The sequence below is a fragment of the Camelus ferus genome, chromosome 23 (genome assembly GCF_009834535.1).
Source record: "Camelus ferus isolate YT-003-E chromosome 23, BCGSAC_Cfer_1.0, whole genome shotgun sequence".
In the NCBI taxonomy this organism is placed as follows: Eukaryota; Metazoa; Chordata; class Mammalia; order Artiodactyla; family Camelidae; genus Camelus; species Camelus ferus.
The window spans coordinates 30,899,102-30,922,796 of NC_045718.1; the positions used below are offsets into that span (position 1 = coordinate 30,899,102).

The 23,695-nt window shown below is 45.1% G+C and overlaps 1 protein-coding gene across 4 annotated transcripts in view; it reads right to left on the reverse strand.

Moving 5' to 3' along the window:
- CNIH3 (cornichon family AMPA receptor auxiliary protein 3) overlaps positions 1 to 23,695 on the reverse strand; it is a 194,772-nt gene that overhangs the window by 99,877 nt on the left and 71,200 nt on the right. For all 4 annotated transcript variants that reach the window (XM_032466612.1, XM_032466611.1, XM_032466613.1 and 1 more), the window contains 2 exons: positions 5,418 to 5,530; positions 1,274 to 1,417 (listed from right to left, as the gene is read on the reverse strand). In XM_032466612.1, the coding sequence (XP_032322503.1) occupies positions 1,274 to 1,417; positions 5,418 to 5,530 (257 nt within the window). The remainder of the gene's footprint in view (positions 1 to 1,273; positions 1,418 to 5,417; positions 5,531 to 23,695) is intronic.

Below are 23,695 nucleotides of genomic sequence, written 5' to 3' on the forward strand. Positions count from 1 at the left end.
GAGGCGGACCAAAGCAGCAGATCTCACCCTCGGGTGTGAGGCTTAGCCCTGAGAGCCCTGAGAGAGAGCCCTGAATCAGCAGATCGAAGCTCAGGAATCTGCACTGTTAAGAAGTACACCCTCTTCATCCCGATTCTGGTGCAGGAGGTCCAAAGACCACACTTCTATAAAGACTTTTCTGTAAGTTTCCTGAGGCAGCAGGCGGCTAAGAACTCCGTCTTTGGGACTGAACTTGTGATCATGGGGAAATTAATGTCTCCAATTCAGCTTCTTCATTGTTAATATTCAGACGAAGACAGCATTTAGCTCAGACACCAAGCAATCCACACCAAGCTCTTAGCTAGAAACATGGCTCAGTGCTCAAGGCTGGATAAACGCTGCTGCTTCCCAGCCTGCCCCGGCCCAACCCGAACCCTGAGGCGGCCCTGCAGTCTAACACCCCCGCCCTCCTCTTCCTTACCCAGCTACTGTCCACCAGGCCACTTTGCAGACAGCACTGGGATGCTTGGAGATACCACGGCCTGCTACAGGTGGCGACAGGATGGCAAGGAGACAGGTGAGACCCCAGAGATGAGCCCAAAGAGGAACAGGAAGGAGGAGGAGGAAAGGCGCTTTCAGAAAAGGCGCTCTCTGGGGTATCCAACCACAAGACAGTCTGTTTATAGTTAGCTGCTTAGATAGGATGTTCTGAATAAAGAGGCAAGAAGAGGGGAGATTTCTGAAGCAGAATTACAAAGTCAGCATGTTTTACTTAATTAGAATGGTGTTACATAACACTGGGAGAATTGTAAGTATAAGCATTTAATGGCTCAACATGCCCATTTAGGAAGCGTGAATGCCACCGGGGGTCTCTGTTGTGGTCCCCGAGAATGCTTACACAGAGACTAGGGGGCAGGGGATGAAGAGGCTACGCATCCAGGGCCACAGGCGACTTAATTGGCTGAGCTGCGGGAGTTGCTGGAGGCAGGGCGCCCCATAAAGAAGGAAAAAGTGCACCTCACCAATGATCTCCTAAGAGGTGTGGGTAGAATGTATTTTCGCGTGTGGCCCAAAGGACGCACCTGTCAGCAGGCAAGGCCTCCTGGGGACCTTCTGCCCCCTCGCTCCTTCATACAGAAGCCCTTGCTCCCAGACCAGCGTTAGACAGCAGGCGTCACCCTGACAGGCTGTGACTCCCACCCTCAAAGGCCACCTCCCAAAGACCAAGGGGCCGGCCTGAAACCCCCTCCATCTGCTGCAGGAGTCAGCCCCACCGGGAGGGGCAGAAACTCACCAGTAAAGGTAGTAGAAGAAGGAGAGGAGATAGAAGGCCAGCTTACACCAGGCCTCCTTCTGACAGTAGCTCAGGGTGTCTGCGTTCATGACCACCGGCGGGTCGTAGGCCAGCTCAGAACTATCTGCTGGACAGTGGAAATACCTGCAAGGAAAGAGGACACAGCATCATTGGTTCTGAGGCTTGGGCGGGACATCTGAAGTTGTCTGGGCCGAGTCCTCCTAATGCCGGACTTCCCTCTGAGGCATCTCTGCTAAGCAGCTGTCTGCCTTCTGCCAGAATCACTGGTCAGCCGCTATCTCCCAGCAGGTAGTAACTCCCCCGTACTCAGATCCACGGGCATCACCGTGATTCCCCCCACAAAGCTGCTCTGACGGAAGGGAAACGTGTCACCTGGTGTTACCAGGAAGAGCCCCTTTCTCCAGGGGCGTGGGAGGGGACCACAAGTCTACCTTAAACATTAATTACTTTGGATTCAACATCTTTCTCCTTGCAGACCATCTTTTAAAATCCTGAATACTCGGGGAGGGACAGCATACTGTCACTTGAGTGTGGAGCAGTTTATAGGGAATTTTCTTCTTGACAGAAGGACCCAGAACAGGAGAAAGAACATTGGCCATCGTGGGGCGAGAGCAGCTCCAGAGGGAAACTGGGGAAGCCCAAGAGCTGGGGATGGAAGAGAGGAGGGAGGGAGGAGGCTCAGGCACTTTGTCTTCTTCAGAACATCACCTTGGCTTAACATGAACTGGCCTTGTTTGCAGGAGGAGGGAAATTGTCTGGCTGGGTGAGGCCTTTGGAAATGGTCAGGGGGTAGGGGAGTCCTGCCCCGAGGCCGAGACTCAACAGGACACTGCCCCCATGTCCTTGGCCAGGGCCTTAGTCAAAGCTGAAGAACAAAGTGTGGCTGAAATCGCTCAGAGGGCTGCTTTTTTGTCAGTCTGGTAAAGGAATCAGGAGGCCTGGTGCAAATTCAGCGCTCCTGTGAGGCTCTGGGACAGGCCGTGGTCCTCTGAGAGCGATGCCCAGGAGAGCGGTCTGACTGGCTTCATCACCCTGCTTTGAAGAGCATCCTGTCGTGTATCAACTCAGTGCTGGTATTTCAGTTTCCTCTTCCTTGCCTTCAGAAGACTTCACTGATGTGATCTGTCATCCACTCTGTGCCAACAGGAAATCCCAAGCCAGATCCAGTGACATCTGCCTGCCAGCTCACCGCCTTCCAGGACATTCACCTCTCCTCTTCCAGGAGCAGATTTCAAAACCTGTCTGCTTTTCTGTGGCCTTATTCCCAGGTGACCTTATTAAGCAGAGGCAGGGGCCGCCAGGTGGCCAAGCAGCTCAATGTACAGAATCAGGTCTCTGATACTCACCTGTCACCAGAGTGAGCTTCCACGGGTCAGTCATGAACCTCTCTGTGCCTCAACTTCCTCATCTGTAAAATGGGGATGAAACTGCCTACTCCAAAGGGCTGTGGTGACAGTTGTGTGAGGGGATGGATGCAAATCATCTGCAGATAACAGGCACTGAACCAAAGTTCCACAGTTTCACTTGCAGTAAAGCAAAGGAGAGCTAAGGCAGAGGGGCTTCCTGGGCACTAGAAACTTCGCTGGGCTGGACCCACTGGAAGGGGGGGGATGAAAGAAAGGGTATTCAAGATTTTAAAGGGCACTTCCCCTCCTCCTTCCTTTTTCTTTCATTTTCTGAGTACTTATGAATTGCCGGAACTAGGCTAGACCCTGTCAGTGATTCAAAAACATTAAGACAAGTTCCCTGCTGGCAAGGAGACTGCAGTCACCCGCTTCTCACACCCGAAAACGTTCTGAGAGTGAGGATGCAGTTGGCTCACCCTCCCTCCCATTTGGGGGAGCAACAGCCCTGAAAAGCAGGACACAAAAGTTTTGTAAATTAACTGCACTTTTGATACCCTGGACTGACAACACACCATTTGAAGGAACTTGGGATCAATTCCTTCTAGAGGGTGAAAAGCCAGCCCCCAGGGGACAAGGACATGGCCTGCGATTCATACAGAGGTGGCCCTGCCATGTCCCAGCTGAGTGATTTTGGGCCATGACTTAACCTTGTGGGTCTTGGTGATCCTGTGTGTGAAACAGGGAGAGGCAACTCCAATGAACCCATTTGTTGTGGATGCTGGATGAAGTGGGCGTGGACTGTCTCCTAGTGGGTATGCAATACATTTCAACCCCCTCAAGTTTCTATGTGTCTTCTCTCTAACTTTGGCTTTTAGTAGGTGACCTTTACTTAAAGCAGGACTTCCTTATGTAACTGAATCATCTTCCTTCCTCCCTAAACCTGTGACAATTTTTTTCCCTCCTCCTGCTGTTGGTCACCTCCCAGCCACCCAGCTTAGAGACTCTCTCTCCCTCAGCTCCAGCATCCCATTATTGGCCAAGGCCTGTCCAGTTGACCTCCATAGACCTCTCTTTCTCTCCCCGTTCCAACTTCCACCCCTGGTTCAAGCCTCCATCATCTCCCCCTGGAATTTCGTCATAACCTCCTGATTGGATCTCATCCTCAAAAATTTCACCCTCCAACCCACCCTTCCCACTGCTGCCAGGGTCACCTTCCTAAAAACTGATCAGATCAGGTAATGCCATTTTTCTGCCTCGAAAGCTTCTGAGCGTTATCCATTCCCTACGGAAGAAATTAATTCCAACTTCCTATCAAAGCGCTTCAGACCCTCCCTATGTGATGCCCAGCTGTCAACCCCATCTCTGCTGCCTTTCGTCTAAGAACCCTACATCTAACCACACTGAACGCCTGCTGTCCCCCAAAAGCACCGAGTGCTGTCTTACATCAGGGCCTTTGCATAAGCCAGGCCCTCAACCTAGAACATGCTTTTCCAGATTTTCCAGGGTCACTCTTTCATTTCTCTGCACTCCTATATATATTTCTCATATACCCTCAATTAAGAATGTATTTCCCTCTACCAAGAGGGTGTATATTCCTTGAAGATAAAGATTATATTTTACATTCATCTTGGAATCCCCCACCAGGTCTGGCATGTATGCTAAATGTTCCATATGTTTGCTAAATGAAGGAGTGAATGCCCTAGATGTGACTAAACACAGGCTACACTGTATGGTAAAAATGACAATGATTCAATGTTTGGGGGAACCACAGCTCTGGGAGCAAAGGGTAGAGTGGGGTTAATTTATTTGCACAATTTGTATTCATTACTACTTTTGGATCCCCCCTCCCTGCCTCTTATATCCATATGGTAAGTGTATTTTACAAAAAGCCCAAATCACATGATCTGATGCATGGTCTTAGCAGGAAACAGAATATTTAAAATCAGAATGGTTCCAGAAAATCCAGCCCATCTGGTAGGTAGATTATTTTTATTAAGATATAATTCACATACCAAAAAATTCACCTTTTAGAAGTATACAATTCAGTGATTTTTAGTATATTCAAAGAGTTGTACAACCATCACCAACATCTAATTTCAGAACACTTTCTTCGACTTCAAAAGAAAACATTGTACCCATTAGCAGTCACTCCTCACTCCTCCTCCCTTCCAGCCCAGGGCAACCACCAATCGACTTTCCATTATCAATAGACTTGCCTATTCCGGATGTTTCATATAAATGGCCTTTAATTTAATTTAACTTTTTTCATTGTGCAGTCAGTTACAATGTGTCAATTTCTGTGTACAGCACAATGTCCCAGTCATGCACATACATACATATATTCATTTTCATATTCTTTAAATGGCCTTCTGTGACTGGCTTCTTCCACTTGTAATTTTTTCAAAGTTCATCTATATCGTAGCATGTGTCAGTACTTGATTGCTTTTACTGCCAAATAATACTCCATTGTAAGGATATACCACATTTTGTTCATTTGGGTCGTCTGTGCTCTTGGCTATGGTGAATAATGCTACAGCTGCTTGTAACACTGATCCATGAGAGTGGAGGCTGGAGTTAATGGAACCTATGGGAAGGGCCTTCCCTTCCTGGACGGTTGTCTGAGAGCAGCTTGGAAACAAGGCTTTGGGGAAAGGGTCTCAAAGGAAGGGAGGAGAGGAAGGCACGAAGTGGCTGGTCCATCTGGGGGACATCGTCTCTGGAGGGCAGGCTGCCCAAGTGGAAAAGGGGAAGGACAGAGCTGTCCGAAGCAGACCTACCTCCAGAAGTGATAGAAAAGTAGAGGGACATTCAGCCCCAGGGTGAGCCACTCCTGAGCACACAGGAACATGATGCAGAAGAGGCTGTGGATGGAATATTCAGGCAGCACCAGCTGAAGAAGGAGTAGAGACACAGGCCTGAGTTAGAGGGAGGAAAAGTCACTCCTGCATCTATGGCAGCTGATGTCTGCCCGGATAATGTCTCCAACATGCTGGTGACACAGAGCCCCTTTCCCCTCATAGAGCATAGGCTGGGACCCATTTCTGGGAAGTTCTCCTCTTTATGGTACCAGAGCCATGCTTTATACCCAATCCCAAGTGGACACAAGCCCTCAGCATCCTACTTACCAGAATAGGGCACTTGCTTCTGGGGCCCCCTGTGGATGACCACTGGGAAGACCCGAAAGAGGAGGTCCAGCCCCAGTGAGGTCTGACCTGAGGCAGGACCCACTAGGAGGAATACTGACTGGGTTCTAGTGATTCTGTAACTGCCCTGCTCCCGGTTTCCCAGCCCCTGTGTATCCTCCTATACAAAGTCACAAACCTTAAAGCAAATATGTGTGTTTTGTTCAAATATAGAAAAAGGGTTGGGAAAAACTGAGAGACAGCATTTTGCTTGATGGCAGATAGATCAAGAGGAACCTAAGACAAAGAAAATGTAGTGATGATAAAAGAGGGAAAGTTTAGCCTCCAGAGGAAGGGGAAAGAAACAAGCCCAGACCAAGAAAGGTCAGATGTGGAAGGTGACCAGCAGGAAGATGAAGCCCCTGACCCCAATCCACCCACACAGGTGTAAACGGATAAAAAGAGCTTCTTAATAAGATTATGAACCTGCCACCCCCACAAGGAGGTTTACCTCTTAACCAAAATCAAAGTTGTAACAGCAATCAAAGTGTCTATAAAGGAGAAACTTGGTCCCCAGGCCAGTAGCAAGGAAACCCAAAAATAGAGATGCAAATTCACCATCTTTCCCAATGATATAGGGATGAATATTTAATGAATGAATATTTAATGAATATATACATATATATATATGGAGGGTTGGGGAATAGCCTCTGTGTATTGTTTAGAGCATGATGAATGCTTTGGTGAATCTAGCAAATTCTAACTATTCTTCAAGGCCCATCTCAAAAGCCACTTTCTAATGGAAGCTCTGCCCATCCTACCCCACCTCCCCCAACCCCACCCTGCAACTCTCAGCCCCCCAGCATCTTTCTGACCCTCACCCAGGGGGACTGTCCCTTAGGGAGTCATTACCCTCTGCCCACCTCCCAACACACGTGGATTTTCTCCACTATTTCTGTAAATGAAGATGGCTAAATTCTATTCTTTTCTCGTCTCCATTCACAAAGAGCTTTTTTGCACTTAGTAGAGACTTAACAAGTATTTAATAAAATGAACTAAACTGACCACATGCATACGTTTGCAGCACAGCTGGCTAGAACACACATTTAAAATAAACACATGCAGAGGCACATGTAAGAAATGCATTTTGTAAGTAAGTGGCATCCTTTTTATTCTCAAGTCCAGTGAAGAATGAACTGCACTGACGCACATCTTAGAATTTCCAGGCAGTAACCCTGGGATCAACGTACAAGAGCTGTCATTCCAGAGGCAGGGACCTCAGTGGGTGAATCAGGCACAGCCAGCCCCTGGGGGCCCCAACCACCTGGTGGGAGGGGTATGTCCCTATCATTTCTTCTCACAGGACCTCGCAGCCATCCTTACCAACCCCATCAGCGTCCAGCCAAGTCATCACCCTATCCCCTTCTGTTCAAAGAGAAAGCCCACATTCTCAGAGCGGGGCATGCCAGCCCCAGGGGGCGGTGGCTGTGACTTCTGCTATGCATAGCTCTCCATTTTTTAATCATCGGTTTCAGCCACTTAGGTTGAGGTAATTAACATGTTTAGAGACAGCCACCCAGGGGCCTGGATTATCCATGATAGCGCCGTCTCCGTCTCCGACTCCGGCAACAAATCTCTGACTCATTTCAGTTTGGATTTCAGGTCCTACTATTAATCACCACTGCTTCCCTCTTCGGGGCCTGATTTATAGTGGAAGCTGCAACCTTCTGAGCAGGGAGGATTCATCACTGTCACCATGCAGAGGAAAACTGCTTAATGGAGGCCAGCTGGTTCCAGAGGTGCCCTGCCTGCTGGGGGTCTGTCCCTGTCACGATGCTGGGGAAGACGTAGGGAACCTGTTCCTCTTGGACCAAACAAAGCTCAGCCAGGCCATTTGCACCAGGCCTGCACAGTGGGCATTGCTGCTGCCCTCCACACACTTTCTGCATCGGGAAGAGTCACTGGGCAGGGCTGAAGGGCTGTGAGCTGAAACAGCGTGGAAAGAAGGCTGGAGCATTTGCCAGCCAATGCAAAGTGCTCCAAGGGTCTCTTTCTTTCACCTCTGACACAGCCAAACACATCTAGAGTAGAGAGTACTCCATCACCCTGAAGCCATCAGTGAGGAGAGAGGCGCTGGGGCAGCTGGTGATGAACACAGAGCATGAACTGGAGAGAAACTTGTGTTGTTTTCAGCGACTGAGATTTGGGAGTTGTTTCTTACAACAGCATTATTTAACCCATCTTGTCTGGTACAGGATGAGTAATCAGTGGGGAAAGCAAAGTGGTGTTCATCCCTCTTTATCCTCCCCCTGACCAGCCAGCCCGCCCCTCCTTTCACAAGCGCCGGGCTTGCCGAGGCAGGGGCTGAGTGACCACCAGGCCGGCGTGATGCTTATTCATTCATGTGGGCAGTTGGACTAGCTGTCCTCTCCCAACCCTGTGCTTACCTAACTGTTATATAAAGACCACCCCTGGATCCACCAGGCAAACTACAGAAACACTGAGGGAAGACTGACCTACCCCCACCAAACTGAGCCAGCCCCTCACACTGAAAAACCCTGACTTTATATATATGTAAAGACAAGCTGTTGAATGGTGTCAATCTCATTCTTTCCTACAATAAACAGAGGAACTGTGCCACGCAGGCCACAGCCTACTGAGTTCCCGTGTCTCATATGCCCTGCTTTACAGTTATAAATACTAAATAAGTGGTCTCAATATAGGTGTTGTGGGACTGCTGAAAAGACTGCAATTCATTCCAACCAGGGGGTGGCTCGTGGAAGGTTTTGTGATCAAGGTGGAATCAAGAGAACTTGAAAGGATGAGTAAAACCTAATCACGCAAAGAAGCCCAAAGTCAGGGTTCCAGGCAGAGGAGCTGTGAGAAAAGCAGAGATGTGATCACCAGCTGGGCGCATTCTGTACAAGCCCACCTACATCACTCAGTCACCATTCAGTGGACTCAGGCCAGGCCTGACGTGAGCAGAGTTCTGGGTAAGTGTTCATTTTATTTGCCTCCTGCTGGGACCCAACCATCTCATCCCCTGGGGCTGAAGCCTTTGTGTGTCACCATCATAAACTGAAGGGTGGGGGACTGTCATAACAGTGTGATGACAACACAGCCTCCTCCTCCTCTTGCCCCCTGCCCAACTGCACAAACAGCAAGTGTAGCCCTCAGAGCCCGCTAGCAAACCTCAGACACTTGTCAGTGAAGCCCTCAAAGATTTCACCGCCCCCTCCCACTTCCTCCATCACTTCTAAGAGGATGGACGTGGCGTCTGGTGAGGATCATTTGGTCCTGACTTCCTGCCCAGATTCTAGTCCTCAACTTCCTCTTCCTGGCAGGCATTTCCATCGGGATATTTCACAATCACTGTGTGCTGAAAACTCACTCTCCTCCCAGTACCTGTAAACTTTATCTCCAAATTTCCAATTTCTGCTAACTACAGCCATCTCTCACTTCTCTGTCTCATCTATTTTCTCATTCGTTTGTTTCCAAATCTTGCCATTTCTTCTTCACAGCCGCTTGCATTTGTTTTTTCTTTTTTATTTCTACTGCCCTCTACTGGTCTGCTCCCTCTCCTCCCAAGGCTGGTGCAAGAATATTCTAGCAGGGTTCCGCCCTGTACCCTGCTCCCTCTGTCCAACAGAGCAGCCAGCACCTCCTCTCCCCTCCCTGTATGTGCCACACTCGGCTCCGTCTTCATCCACAACCTTGCTTTTCCAGGGATTTTATTTTATTTGTGTCCAAAATAGTTTATTTCTACTTATGCAACATCTCATTCATTCATGTATCCATTCATTTGCTGCTTTAGCTCCCAAATGATTTGTAACTGACTGGTAATGGTAACCTTTACCTATTATGGGAGGATACTGTAATGATGTATCACCTTCTGTCTCGTTTCATTGTGGTGGAGAGGGGCATCAGGGGGCAGGAGGGGAAGCTCTTCTAACCCCTATAGGGAGAAGAAAGAAAGAGGAGATGCTTGGAGTTGAAGCAAAGGAATGACGCTCTGTGGGGGAGAAAGGGGATTCCCTAAGATCTGGGGGGGGGGGAGGTGGCAAAGACAGAGAGGTGGTGACAAGGGCCCCGAGTGCTGGAGATCTGCGCCTGGCTCCCACCATGTATCCCAGGAGGCAGGATTTCTGAGGGGCTAGTATAAGCATGGCTGGAGCCAAACACTAAGAGCCAAGCCCCAGAAGCCACGGGGAAGGTCCCAGGGCTGTGTAGCTTGAAGGGAGTGGCAGCTCTGAGACCCATTATCTCCACCCTTCTTCAGCAAACCTCATTGACTCAGACAACAAGATTTTTTGCTGTGATCATACTCGGCTAAAAATATTAGCCCACTATCTCGAAGTGTTACATAAATTCTTGCCAGTTACATAATGATCAACTGTGTGATACTGAGAAAAGCAGCTAACCACACTTAGTCTTACTTCCCGCATCTGTAAATGCCACCATTTACAACCTACCAACAAGGCTGCTCTAAGGGACACAAGGATGTCCTATGCATGACAGTGCTCTCAAAGGGGAAGCAGCAACGGAGAAAGGAAGATGCTGCTATTGTGATGAACGTGATCATCATTATTGTTAACAATCACACACCAGCTATTTACCATTCTCAGGCAGGAAACTTGTCGCTCTTACCCTGAAAGTCAATGAAATGGCACAGAACCAATTTTGGTTTCCTGATTCCCCATCCAGTCTCCTCTGAGACCCCTCTGATTAAACCAAACTTCCAGCTTCGCCAAGTGGGAAGAAAAACCAAGAGCTGTTTAACAGCCTGCCTCTCAAACCATAAAAACCCCAATCCTGTTTTCAGCAACAACCCAGTTCCCTCTGTATCTCCCCTAAGGTTCTCTCCAGGAGCCAGTGAATAAGAGGAAGAAGAAAAAGATAATGTCTCTATCATTTGATTCCCCCTCCCACACCAATCTGGCCCTAAAACAGAAAAGTCCTTCTGGGATGAGCAGGGCGGAGGCAATTTTCTTATGTGTCCAGCATGGAGAGCCATTCGCCATTTGTCCCCAGATGAATAATAGTGCACAGGATTCACATTAGGTGGGGGAGAGAGTAGGAAGGAGAGATGGGATGGCAGCTGGGGAACCCGGGATTTTGCTAAACTGGAAGACAATGAGAAAAACATCCCAAGCACTGTCAGGAAACCTCACTCTGTCTGAGTCCCTTTGTTCGAAGGAGGCCACTTTCTCTTTAATTGCTCTGGGCGACACTCTCCTGGAGAGAGCGAGCCTCCCCACGGCAGTCCTGCAAGAGCCTCCCAGGCCCGCCTCGCCAGGGGCGAGGGTTCCCTGCAGCCTCTGAGGCCCAGAGCCAGGCCTCCATGGGCCCTCACCACCAGCTGCGCCATGTGCTGGGGACACTGGCCAACTAGGGAAATCCTCCCGCTTGGATCTGGGAGGAAAAGTGATCATGCACAACACTATGAGGAAGAAGGCTACTTCCATCAGAATTCACAGGGGCCTCAGCTTTGCATCTGGAGAAGTAAACTGGGAAAATAAGTAACAGAACAGGCTTTGCTCACGGCTCTACCATCCTGACACTCCTACCCGGCCCCCTCCTCCACCCCGTTTCTTTCAGCTTCACCATTACCTGGCAGTGATTCTCAAATGTTATGGTACTTCCAAATCACCTGGGGGTTTTGCTAAAACACAGATTGCTCAGCCCCACACCCAGAGTTTCAGATTCAGGAGGTCTGAGTGGGGCCTAAGAATCTGCCTTTCTAACCAGTTCCCAGGGGAACCACTGAGAACCTTGTGCCTCAAAGTGTAGTCCCAGGACCAGCAGCACCAGCACCACCTGGGCACTTAGAAATACAGGAATGTTAGAAATATAGAATTTAGGCTCCATCCCAGACCACTGAATCAGAATCTGGCGGGTTTTAATAAGATCCCCAGGTGATTTATATGCACATTAAAGTTTGGGAAATGGCTGCTCAGCACTGATTCCCAACATAGGGTCCTCCAGGCACCTGCAGCAGAGTCGCCTTAGACATGTATTTTAAAATGCAGGTTTCTGGGTTCTACACCAATCTACTAAGACAGACTCTCTAGCAAGGAATCTGCATTTTCCAGAAGCATCCCAGGTGATTTTGTCAAACATTTGAGCTGAGAGGCATAGACTAAGGGTTTGAAGGGCACTCAGGACAGAGGCTTCCATTCTGAAGACCATGGGTCCCAGTCCCCCAACAGGGCTGTGACAGGCCTGCAATCACTGCACACTGCTCACTACTGCTCAGTGTGCAGTGGACTCGAGTCTGGGCAGGGAGCACATGCAGATGAGGGCAGCAGTGTCTGGCTGCTGGCTCTCCAAGTCACCACCATAGGAGGACACAATGAGGTTCCCTTAGAACCGAGGCCGTGGTCTCTAATCTTGCAGGGCTGGCCTTGGCATCTTCTGCAGATGGAGGTCATCTCTCCAGCAACCTCCCACCCCCAGAACCTCACAGCCTCTAGTCCTCACCATCCCCTGCTTGTCCTCAGCGTCACCTCTGCCCCTCACACTCTCAGGCTCCTTCTGCCTGTCTCTGGCCTTCCTTGTGTCTCAGTGGACTTTACAGACCTGGGAGGTCACTGGCTCCTTTTAGGACCAAACCTCTGGGTTCCAGCCCTGCCCTGCCCACACCTCCCAGCCTGCCTTTATCACTGTTTTCATGCAGCTTCAAGACACACTTGAATTTCAAAAGCCTCTCTGCCAGTTTCCTCACACACTTGTTAAATTAGTGAACTATCGAAGAGCCCACTCAGGGAGGAGGTGAGAATAAAAGCGCTCTCTCAAATAATGCCATATTTTTAAAGGGACAAAATTCTCCTACAACTCACTGGCAATTCAAAGGCATCTTAAGTTAACACTTGCAGCTACCCACTCCTTTCTTCCTTTCTTTAAGCCAGGGATGATGGGGGGGGGGGGAGGAACTGTCATGTTCAGAACATAGGGATTGATTCGGCAAAAGTTCAGATCGTTTGAGAGAAGAGATACTAACAGAAGGGAAAGTTCTAGAATGAGAAGGGCAGAGGGGTATGTGATTCACAAGCCTTCAAGTGCTGAAGAGTCCCACTTAGGCACTCAGTCAGCAAGTATTTATTAGAAGCCCTTACTAGGTAAAGCAGTCCATCTGGGGGGAGGCTACAGTGTAAATGAGAATCCACGGAAACGATGGATTCTACCACACAAAAAAAATGGGAGCCGAGGGACGGACAGAAGCAGACCGCAAGCAACACGAGGCAGGAAGGAAGGAGAAGAAACCATCCACTCTGAAGGAGGAAATGAAGGAGGGCTCCTTGGAGGAGAATGGACTCCAAGCTGAGATTTAGAAGATGAGCTATATTGAGGAAGGCAGGATACTGTGGCTGGGGGCATCTCCAAGGACACTGGGCATCACCTTCTTTGAGGTGTCTGAGATAGTCACTGTTTTCTTTATGTCCTAGAAAAACACCACCTCCAAATCGTTCACAGAAATGACCTTGAGACTGAAAATCCTTTCTACCAGCCTCTTCTTAAACCTATAAGACTTCCAGGGAACCATCATAACGATTTCACCTGACCAGGGAAGGCCACAGTGACAGGCAGGGGGTCAAGGCCAGAAACAAGTCATCTGTCTGAGTTCTGCCTACAGCCCGAGTTGAAAGCCCTGTGCACAGTGGATGATAATTGGTCTTGACGTTGGATCACATTCATAGAGTTCATCAATTTCGGCACAGCGGCTGGCCCAGCCCGCCCATCTCCAGCCTGTCCCACCCACTTTGCCCTCCCAGCCCAGCATGAAGGGAAGGAACCCAACTCTTGTAGGGAGAAAAGGGTCCCAAAGCTCCAAGGCCGCATCTTCCTAATTCACTGTCCCCTTAGAGTGTTGGGTTCCACATAAGGCTTCTGACACCACATCTTTCGTGGAACAGGGACCTGCTGTTTTCAGCAGGAGTTTCTCTCATTGCCCCACAGATCATCCTTCATTAGAGCAAACCTAGCAGCACCCTAGGTCTTGAGCAGCACCATTCCAGGATAAAAACAGACGATTATCCTACTTAACAGCTATTAAGTGGTGTTAATTACCTATTACTTTCAACAGGTTGCAGAAATTTTACTGAAAACAAGCAAAAAAAAGGTGACTTGAATGAGAGCACAAGTATTGGCAGCTGGGAAAGGAGAGCAAATCGTCATCGTCACCATCAATTAATATTCACTGCAGAAAACTTCCCAACCTGGGAAAGGAAACAGACATCCAGGTCCAGGAAGCACAGAGAGTCCCAAACAAGATGAATTCAAAGAGGCACATACCAATAAACACTATAATTAAAATGGCAAAAATTGAAGATAAAGATAAAATCTTAAAAGCAACTAGCTACATACAAAGAAACTCTCATAAAACTATCAGTTGACTTTTCAGCAGAAAATTTGCAGGCCAGAAGGGAACAGCATGATATGTTTAAAGCGATGAAAGGGAAAAACCTACAACCAAGAATACTCTACTGGGCAAGGCTTTCATTCATATCTGAAGGAGAGATGAGGTGTTTTACAGACAAGCAAAGCTAAAAGAGTTCATCACATCAAACCAGCCTTACAAGACACGTTAAAGGGACTTCTCTAAGTGGAAAAAAAAAAAAAAAAGCCACAACCAGAAATAAGAAACTATGGAAAAAATAATCTCACTGGTAAAGGCAAACATAGAATAAAGGTAGTAAATCACCACTTATAAAGCTAGTAGGAAGGTTCAAAGACAAAAATACTAAAATCATCTATATTTACAACACATAGTCAAGGGATACACAAAACAAAAAGATGCAAAATGTGATGTCAAAAACATTAAACATGGGGTACAGGAGTAAAATGCAGGGTAGGTAGAATGCACTCAAACTTAAGCGATCATCAACTTAAAATGGACTGCTATATACATAGGTTGTTATATACAAATCTCACGGTAACCACAAACCAAAAACCTAAAATAGACACACAAAAAATAAAGATAAAGGAATCCAAACATAACCCTGAAGAGAGTCATCAAATTACAAGGGAAGAAAGAAAGAAAGGAAAAAAGGGAGAGAGAACTATCCCCCCACAAAACAAAACAAAACACCCAGAAAACAATTCAAATCGCAATAAGTATATATATCTATCAATAATTACTTTAAATGTAAATGGACTAAATGCTCCAATCAAAAGACAAAGGGTGGCTGAATAGATTAAAAAAGCATGACCCATATCTACGCCACCTACAAGAGATACTTCGGATCTAAAGACACACACACACTGAAAGTGAGGTAATAGAAAATATATTCCATGCAAATGAAAACAAAACAAAACAAAAAGAGCTAGGGTAGCAATATTTCTATCAGACAAAACAGACTTTAAAACAAAGACTGTAACAAGAAAAAAAAGGCATTTTACATAATGATAAATGGATCAGTCCAACAAGAAGATATAACACTTGTAAATATTTATGTACCCAGCATAAGAGCACCTAAATACATGAATCAAATATTAACAAACACAAAGGTAGAAATTGAAAGCTATACAATAATAGCAGGGGATGTTAACACTCCTCTTACCTCAATGGACAGGTCACCCAGAAAGAAAATCAATAAGGTTGCACAAGATGTAAATGACATATTAGATTAGATGGGCTTAAATATATACAAACATTCTACCCCAAAACAGCAAGATACACATTCTTTTCAAGTGCATGTGGAACACTCTCCAAAATATATCACATGCTAGACTACAAAAAAAAGTCTCAATAAATTTAAGAGGACTGAAATCAACTCCAAGAAAAAAAACTGGATAAAACACAAACATGTGGTATCTAAACAATATGCTACTACATAACCAATGGGTCACTGAATAAATCAAAGAGGAAATCAAAAAATAACTTGAGACAATGAAAATGGAAATACAATGTTCCAAAATTTATGGATGCAGCAAAAAGTTCTAGGAGGGACATTTACAATATAGGCCTACCTCAGGAAATAAGAAAAATCTCAAATAAACAACCTAGCTTTACATTTAAGGGAACTAGAAAAAGAATAACAAACAAACTCAAAGTTAGTAGAAGAAACAAAATAAGATCAGAATGGAAATAAATGAAATAATGACTAAAAAGCAATAGAAAAGGTCAATGAAACTAAGAGCTGGCTCTTTGAAAAGATAAACAAAATTGATTAACCTTTAGCCAGACTCATCAAGAAAAGAGAGAGGGCCCAAATCAATAAAACCAGAAGTGAAACAGAAGTTACAGTCGACACCAAAGAAACACAAAGGATCATAAGCGATTACTACAATTATACATTAATAAATTAGATAACCTAGAAGAAATGAATACATTCTTAGAAACATACAATCTTCTAAGATTGAATCAGGAAGAAATAAAAATATGAACAAACCAATTAACAGAAATGAAACTGAATGAGTAATCAAAAGCTCCCAAAAAATAAAAGTCCAGGACCAGACTGACTTATAGATAAGTTCTACCAAACATTTAGAGAAGAGTTAACATCTATCCTTCTCAAATTATTCCAAAAAATTACAGAGGAAGGAATATTTCCAAACTCATTCTGAGGCCAGCATCACCTTGATACCAAAACCAGACAAAGATCCTACAAAAAAAGAAAATTACAGGTCAATATCACTGATGAACACAGATGCAAAAATCCTCAACAAGCTATTAGCAAACCAAATTCAACAATATATTAAGAGGATCATATACCATGATCAAGTGGGATTTATCCCAGGAATGTAATGATGGTTCAGTCTCCACAAATCAATCCATGTGATACACCACATTAACAAATTAAAGAATAAAAATCATATGATCATCTCCATAGTTGCAGAAAAAGAGCTTTTGATAAAATTCAACATCCATTTATGATCAACACTCTCAACAAAGTGGGTATAAAGAGAACATACCTCAATATGATAAAGGCCAAATATGACAAACCTACCGCCAACAACATATTCAGTGGTAAAAAGCTGAAAGTATTTCCTCTAAGATCAGGAAAAAGACAAGGATGTCTACTCCGACCACTTTTATGTAACATAGCTTTGGAAGCCAACACAATTTTGTGAAAGAAGAACAAAGCTAGAGGTATCATGCTCCCTGATTTCAAACTATACTGTAAAGCTACAGTAAGCAAAATAGTATGGCACTGGCATAAAAACAGGCACATAGCTCAATGGAACAGAATATAGAGCCCAGAGATAAACCCATGCCCACATGGTCAGTTAATTCATGCCAAGGGATCCAAGAACATACACTGGAGAAAAGACAGCCTCTTCAATAAATAGTGTTGGGAAAGCTGGACAGCTACATGCAACAGAATGAAACTGGACTACTTTCTCACACCATGTAAAAAATAAATTCAAAATGGATTAATGACTTAAATGTAAGGCCTGAAACCATCAAACTCCTAGAAGAAAACAGACAGTCTGCTCCTTGACATCAGTCTTAGCAGTTTTTTTTTTTTTTTTTTTTTTTTTTTTTTTGGATCTGTCTCCTTAGTCAAAGGCACTACCCTACTCCTGAAGCTAAATCTTCCCTGGAGACGCCAAGGTTACAGTAGAGACAAATGGCTTCTGTGATTCCCAAGCAAAACTCACACACATATTCATTGTATTTATTCACTCACTCATTCATTATTCATTATATGTCAGGTCCTTTGTGCTGTGGGAGTTACACAAAGGGGATAAGACACCATCCCTGTCTGTACGAGGCTTGTGTCCTAGTGTGAAAAAGACATACTGTTATGAAGGAGAAGAACACGATATTGTTGGCAAAATAGATGGTCGGAGGTCTAGAGGTCTGGGGGTTTGGGATTCTGGGAAGGCTGCCCTGAAGAGGAAGAATAATCCTCTGGCCTCATCCTTTCTTTGCAGTGGTCCAGGCAAGAGACAGTGGTGGTTAGGACAGAATGGGTGCAGAGGGGATGGAGTCACACAGAAGGATTTGGGAAAACTAGGAGGCTCTATCTGTAGAACTTGGTTATTGATTAGATGAGAGGTGAGCGTGAGGGAGAGGAGGAATCAAGGATCACTCTTAGAAATCTTCAACAGCTAGTGATAGATTTATTGAGATGAGTAGTGTTGGAAGAGGCAAGGTTGTTGTGGGGGGAGATAAGAGCTCAACATTGGCTGGTGTCTATAGGAGAGTTGGGTGTAGAGGATGGGTCCTCAGAAGAGGGATTTGGAGGTTATAGAAACATTGATGATACATGAAGTTCAGACTGCCTGGTGGGAGAGTACAGAGTGAGACGAGATCACGAACAAAGTCCTTGGGTTCACCAATAGTCAAGGGATGAGCAGACCGAAAAGGCTAAGAAAGGGCAACCAGACAGGCAGGAGGAAGACCAGAGGGCACAGGTCAGGAGAGCCAGGGATCTTGGTGGATAAAGATAAAAGGAGAAATGGGCAGCCAAACACTGCCTAGGGAGATGAACATCATGGGAAGGAAAGATACCTTTGGATTCGGGGACAGGGAAGTCACTGCCACTTCATTCTCCGTTTAGAGAAGTAAGGCTGTGAAAGGAAGGCTGGTGAAGGGCAGGAGCCAGACAGACACATGGGAATCAGAGCTTTTTTTTGTTTTTTGTGTGTTTTTTAAAATGAGAGCACATGAGATAGACATAATTTCATGTAGAGATAGACAAACTGCGATAACAGTGATCCATCCCTCACCACGTAAAGTGACATGAATCTCTGGGTTGGCCTAAAGACTGAACACCAGGTGGGAAAAGGGTTTTTAAATCAAACAATCAACTTTCAGGTGAATTTCTGGAATGCAAACAATCCATTGATAAGTTGGGGACAGTCTGTGCTTCTCCTGTAGCCCCCGCAGCTCTCTGAGGTGTTCAATAATAACTCAATCAGCCAGTGGATAATGGAATGACCCTGAGGTCCCACAAATCAGTTCTTCCTGGAATTTTAATCGTGGCCATCTCATTCATTCCATCCATTCATTTAACAGACATTATTCAGGGCCCAGCATGTACCAGGGCCCCAGACAAGCCAGAATTTATACCACCTCGCACAGTGAAGGTGTGGGAGGTACAAGCAAGTCCTTCAAAACATGTCCTCCTTCCCCCACAGGAAGTGCAAAGCAAGAAGCTCTCCACACTCTTTGCAAAGTGAGGGTCCAAGGTGTGTTGTTTGGACCCGCACTTTGCAAGGCAATGGACCAGCACATGTCTCCTCTTGACTCTGCATTATTTTTCACATTTTCCCTGGTGCCAAGGAAAAAATTTGTTTCAAGAAGGTTATTCTCAGTGAGTTTAAGGAGAGAGGGGTCTTATAAAAATACATATTTTTTTGTGAGGCTCTGCTGATAGAGAACTCTGGAAATATTTGACTGAAATATAAAGGCTACTGGTGTCATCTTGTCTGAGTCCCAAGTTGGTTTCTGGAGACTGCTTTAATTTCAGGGGGCCCAGACCTTGTAGAGGCTGCTTGACTATATGTAACATTAATGCTATGTGTTTTAGGCCAATTCAAAATTACACTGAAACAGGAAGATCAAAATTCAGATAAAAGTATTAAAATAGACAGATTTCATACTGGGTAGAAAATAGCATATACTTTTCTCCTTTCTTCCAATCAAGCTGGCTATGTGTATATATGTAGGTTAATAATAATAATAATAGCTAATGTGTATTCAACCCCAACCACTGTGTTAAATTACTGCCTTACCTTGTAAGTTTCTGGCGGGCAGTTTGGAGATCTGCTCATCTTGCGGCTGGCTACCTAAGACCCTCGTCAGGAAGTTCCCTTGCTTACTAAACCTGCCACTTACCAGTCTGGAATGGGGCTGCCTCTTGCTTCAATCTCTCCCGGCCCTCCATATACAGGGGCCAATTTATGAACCAACACACACTGGACAACCAAACAAGGTTAAGACCTGTGATAACGACAATACTTCTGGAAACTGCAAAGACTTCATCATGACAGTCAAAACCACATGAGCTTCTTAGCAGTGATCTATTTTTTTCCCTTCATCTGGCTTTTCAGTAAAACCAGAGACATGTCTGGAAGCCATAGGTGTGGTGATTATGTTTTAAATAAACTATCAGGCAGCAGAGGGAGGTCTCCCAGGCAATGTGTTTGATGTGTGGTTAGTGCTCTGCTGAAGGTCACATTTCCCTGAGGATCCAGGGTTCAACACCAATACAGAAAACAGACGGATATCCAACAACAGTGCTGCTCAGAATGCCGGGGTGCAGGTGGGGGAGTAGGCTGAAGGAGTAAGGAGATTCAGTTCATTAATTAAGATTATGATTAATCTTTCATTTTGGGCAACTGCTAAAAAATGATGTGACAGCTGGAAAATCTGCAAAGTTTGAAAACTTAGGATAAAGCTTTCCGGAGTTTTCAAGGTGGTTTCCAGAGCAACCTCAGGGGCCAGATCCTGCAAGAGCTGAAACATTCTATTTTAAAAACACCCAGCTGATCATCAGAAAGCCAGAAATGAAATAAACCAAATAATGAGGTCCACATTGGAAATTCTTATAAAGATGAGTATTTTCTCAAAACTGGAAATAATTCCACTTTGGAGCAATATTTTGACCCTGGGAGCAAACAGATTTCAAAGTGACTCCCCAGAGTTCAGATTATCACCTGCATTTTGCACAAAGTATTGAAATTGAAGGCTCCTCTCTCCACTTGAGTTTCCTCTCAGCTCCCAGCTGAATTACAGGTTCCTTCCACCCTTCAAGTTTCATCTCTTTAAAGAAGCCTCTCACTCATGCACACAATCACTCATTCAGTCAACAAACACTTGTTGAGTAATTTATCCTGTCACTGTGAGTGAGATATTCAGCCAAGTGATCCAAAGGTGAGATGACTCAATGACATGGTCCTGCCTTTAGGAAGAGTCCAGAAGGAGAGATCAGATAGATACATAAATATTCACAACACAAGGCAGTGTGAGATCCTCTCATGTGATTGTAGGGCCCTGAAAGTCACTGGCTCCCAAAACTGTTCCACACCAGAATCCTTTGGTAGAGCTTTACAAAAATGCAGATTTCCAAGCCCCATTTCAGAATTTGAATCTGGATTTTAAATGCTGTGCATCTGACTCTGATGACTAACCAGGTTTGGAAATAGCTGTTTGTTGACAGTGAGAAGAACTTACTCTCAGCTGAAATGATAAAGATTTCATGGAAGTGGATGGGCTGTAGGTGAGCCTTTAGCATCTAGGGAAGAGGTGGCACTCAACTGGAGGAGGTGTTAGCTGACTGGCCTGGGTTCCAGCCAGGAAGAAACAGGACAACAGCTCAGGAAAGGCCCCTGGGAAGGCCACGAAGTCCAGTCAAAGGAGCTGGGACTGGTGATGAGAAACCATCGAAGGCCTCTGGGCACAGAAGGGACGCACATACAGCAGTATTAGCAGAAATAATTTGGCAGAGTTCTGATGGGTGGCGTGGCAAAAGCTGGCATCTGGTTTTAGCAAAATCTATCAGGACTCCTCTGGTTCTTAAGAGTAAAGAGATAAAAACCTAAGTTGGTGGCAGCAGAAATGAAAAGGAAGAGATGAAGAAACATTATTTAACGTTTTAATACATTGCTTTATTTCAAAATGGATTGTAGCTGGCTCACAAATGTATTGTTAATTAGTCATGACATATTTGTCTCTGTACAGCTATATTTAGTAATACCTAGGATCATGCTTAATTTATTTGTGTTTCTAAACATTTTTCTCTGGGTTTGGAGAAAATGCAGTTGTATAAACTCCTCCGTAGACTGCCTCACATGCGCTAGGATGGCATAGGCACCATGGGGGACTCAAGGTTGAGGAACACCCTCAGGAAGCCTGCAGCCAGGAGCAGGACTCAAATACGTAACTAAGACACCACCACGTAGGAGACCATTTAAAAAGCCAGTGAGACAGAGAAGGCAGATATTATTTCTTGTTTAGTGGATTATAAAAGATTCCATGGAAGAGGCTACATTTGAGTTGAAACCGAAAGACAATATTTTAGCCAACAGAGAAGAACATTCCAAGTGATAAAATACTGTATTTCACTGTAAGAAAAAGCCACCAAGAAAGGAAATCACAGTCTTGTCTCTCTACCCACAGGACTTGGCGCAATCCCTGGCACATGGTAAGTCCTCAATAAGTGTGGGGTGAGCAAATGAGTGTTTGAAAGGAAGTAGATTTCCATAAGGTTAAAAGATAGGAAATCAAAGAGGGCCTTAGAAGCAATGCTAAGTATTGGTCACTTATTCTCTAAAACTGGGATCCCAAGAAGGCTTTAGGACAAAAAAGTTATATATGGTAAAAGTTTGCTGAGATCGCTCCAACAATAATGTGCAGGGTGAATGGAGGAGGAGGACTAAGGAGCAAACAAAGGCCAGAGGGGAACAAACCAGCTAGGAAGCCACTGCAACAGTCCAGGCGAAAGAAAACAGTCTGAGCTCTTGAGGAAGTGGCTTGAGCAAGAGAGCTGTAATTCATGAAGCACTTCGAAAACAGAATCCAAACACCAACAGCAGATGGGGTGTTAAACCTGAGTGGCATGGAAGATAGTGTCTCAATTAACCAAGACGGGTTAACTGAAAGATCAGGCTGTAAAGCGATAATCCGTTTACAACAGGTGAACGAAGGGAGAACCCGACGCCCTCAATTCCTTTCTCTGCATTCCTGCCTCAACTTGTAAAATAGGAATCCGGACCAACAATTTGATTCTTTACATCGTGGAGAAGTATTAGGGATGAAGCCTGTGGCCGGGCTTCTCCTGCTTTGGGGCCTGCCTATCCCTAAACTGTCTGCCTCTCCTTCTCCATTCCTGCAAGCATGTGGCAGGTGTACGTGGTCAGGCGTCCAAAGCCTGCCCTGTGGCAACACAAGCCCGGAGCCCACCCCTCTTTGGCACTCACTTTTTTTCCCCTGTGGTTAGAAATGTAAACTTTATTTTTTTTTAATTTTTTATTGAATTACAATTACAATATGCCAGTTAATGGTGCACAGCACAATGTCCCAGTCATGCACATATATACATACATTCGTTTTCATATTTTTTTCCATTGAAGGTTACTACAAGACATTAAACATAGTTCCCTGTGCTATACTGGCACTCACTCCTGAAGGTGCTGGAGTCCTACCGTAACCATCTGGGGAGCTGGATGGATACGACACTGTATTTTAATCCTCATCTAGGTTCATGTCTGTTCTCAGCAGGATCAACCCAAAGTGGTGGGAAAGTATGATTCACAGCACTCCTAACCCCAATACTGAGCTTGAGGTACAAGGAGTAAAACCAGGTAAAGATGATTGATAGATGGTTTAAAATACCTGCCTGGCAGATACAAACTACTATGGACAGAACAGATAAACAAGGTCCTGCTGTATATAGCACAGGGAACTATATTCAATGGCTTGTAGTAACCTGTAATGAAAAAGAATATGAAAAAGAATATATACAGATATATATGTGTATAACTTAATCACTGTGCTGTACACCAGAAACTACTACAGCATTGTGAATCAACTCTGCTTCAATTAAGAACAAGTTAAAGAAAATAAAATTAAATAAATAAATAAAAAGAAGCTACCAATAGGATTATAAATAAAAATAAAAATAAAATAAAATAAAATAAAACAAAATAAAATAAAATAAAATAAAATAAAATACCTGCCTGGAAGTCAAAAGAGAGAGCAAGCAAGAGAGACGATATAGAGGGGGAGGGTATACCCTAGTGGTAGAGTGCATGCTTAGCATGCATGAGGTCCTGGGTTTAATCCCCAGTACCTCCATTAAATAAATAAATAAACCCCCCCAACCAAAAAAATAAAAAGAGAGAGAGAGAGAAGGCATAGGTTTGGGGGCCACTCTAAGATGAATAATGATAGAAATTCTAGTATTGGAGGAGATGAGTTAGGAGAAAGTAGAATCTTACACTCAAATGCATACAGTGCTAGGCAGATGGGGGAATGGTCA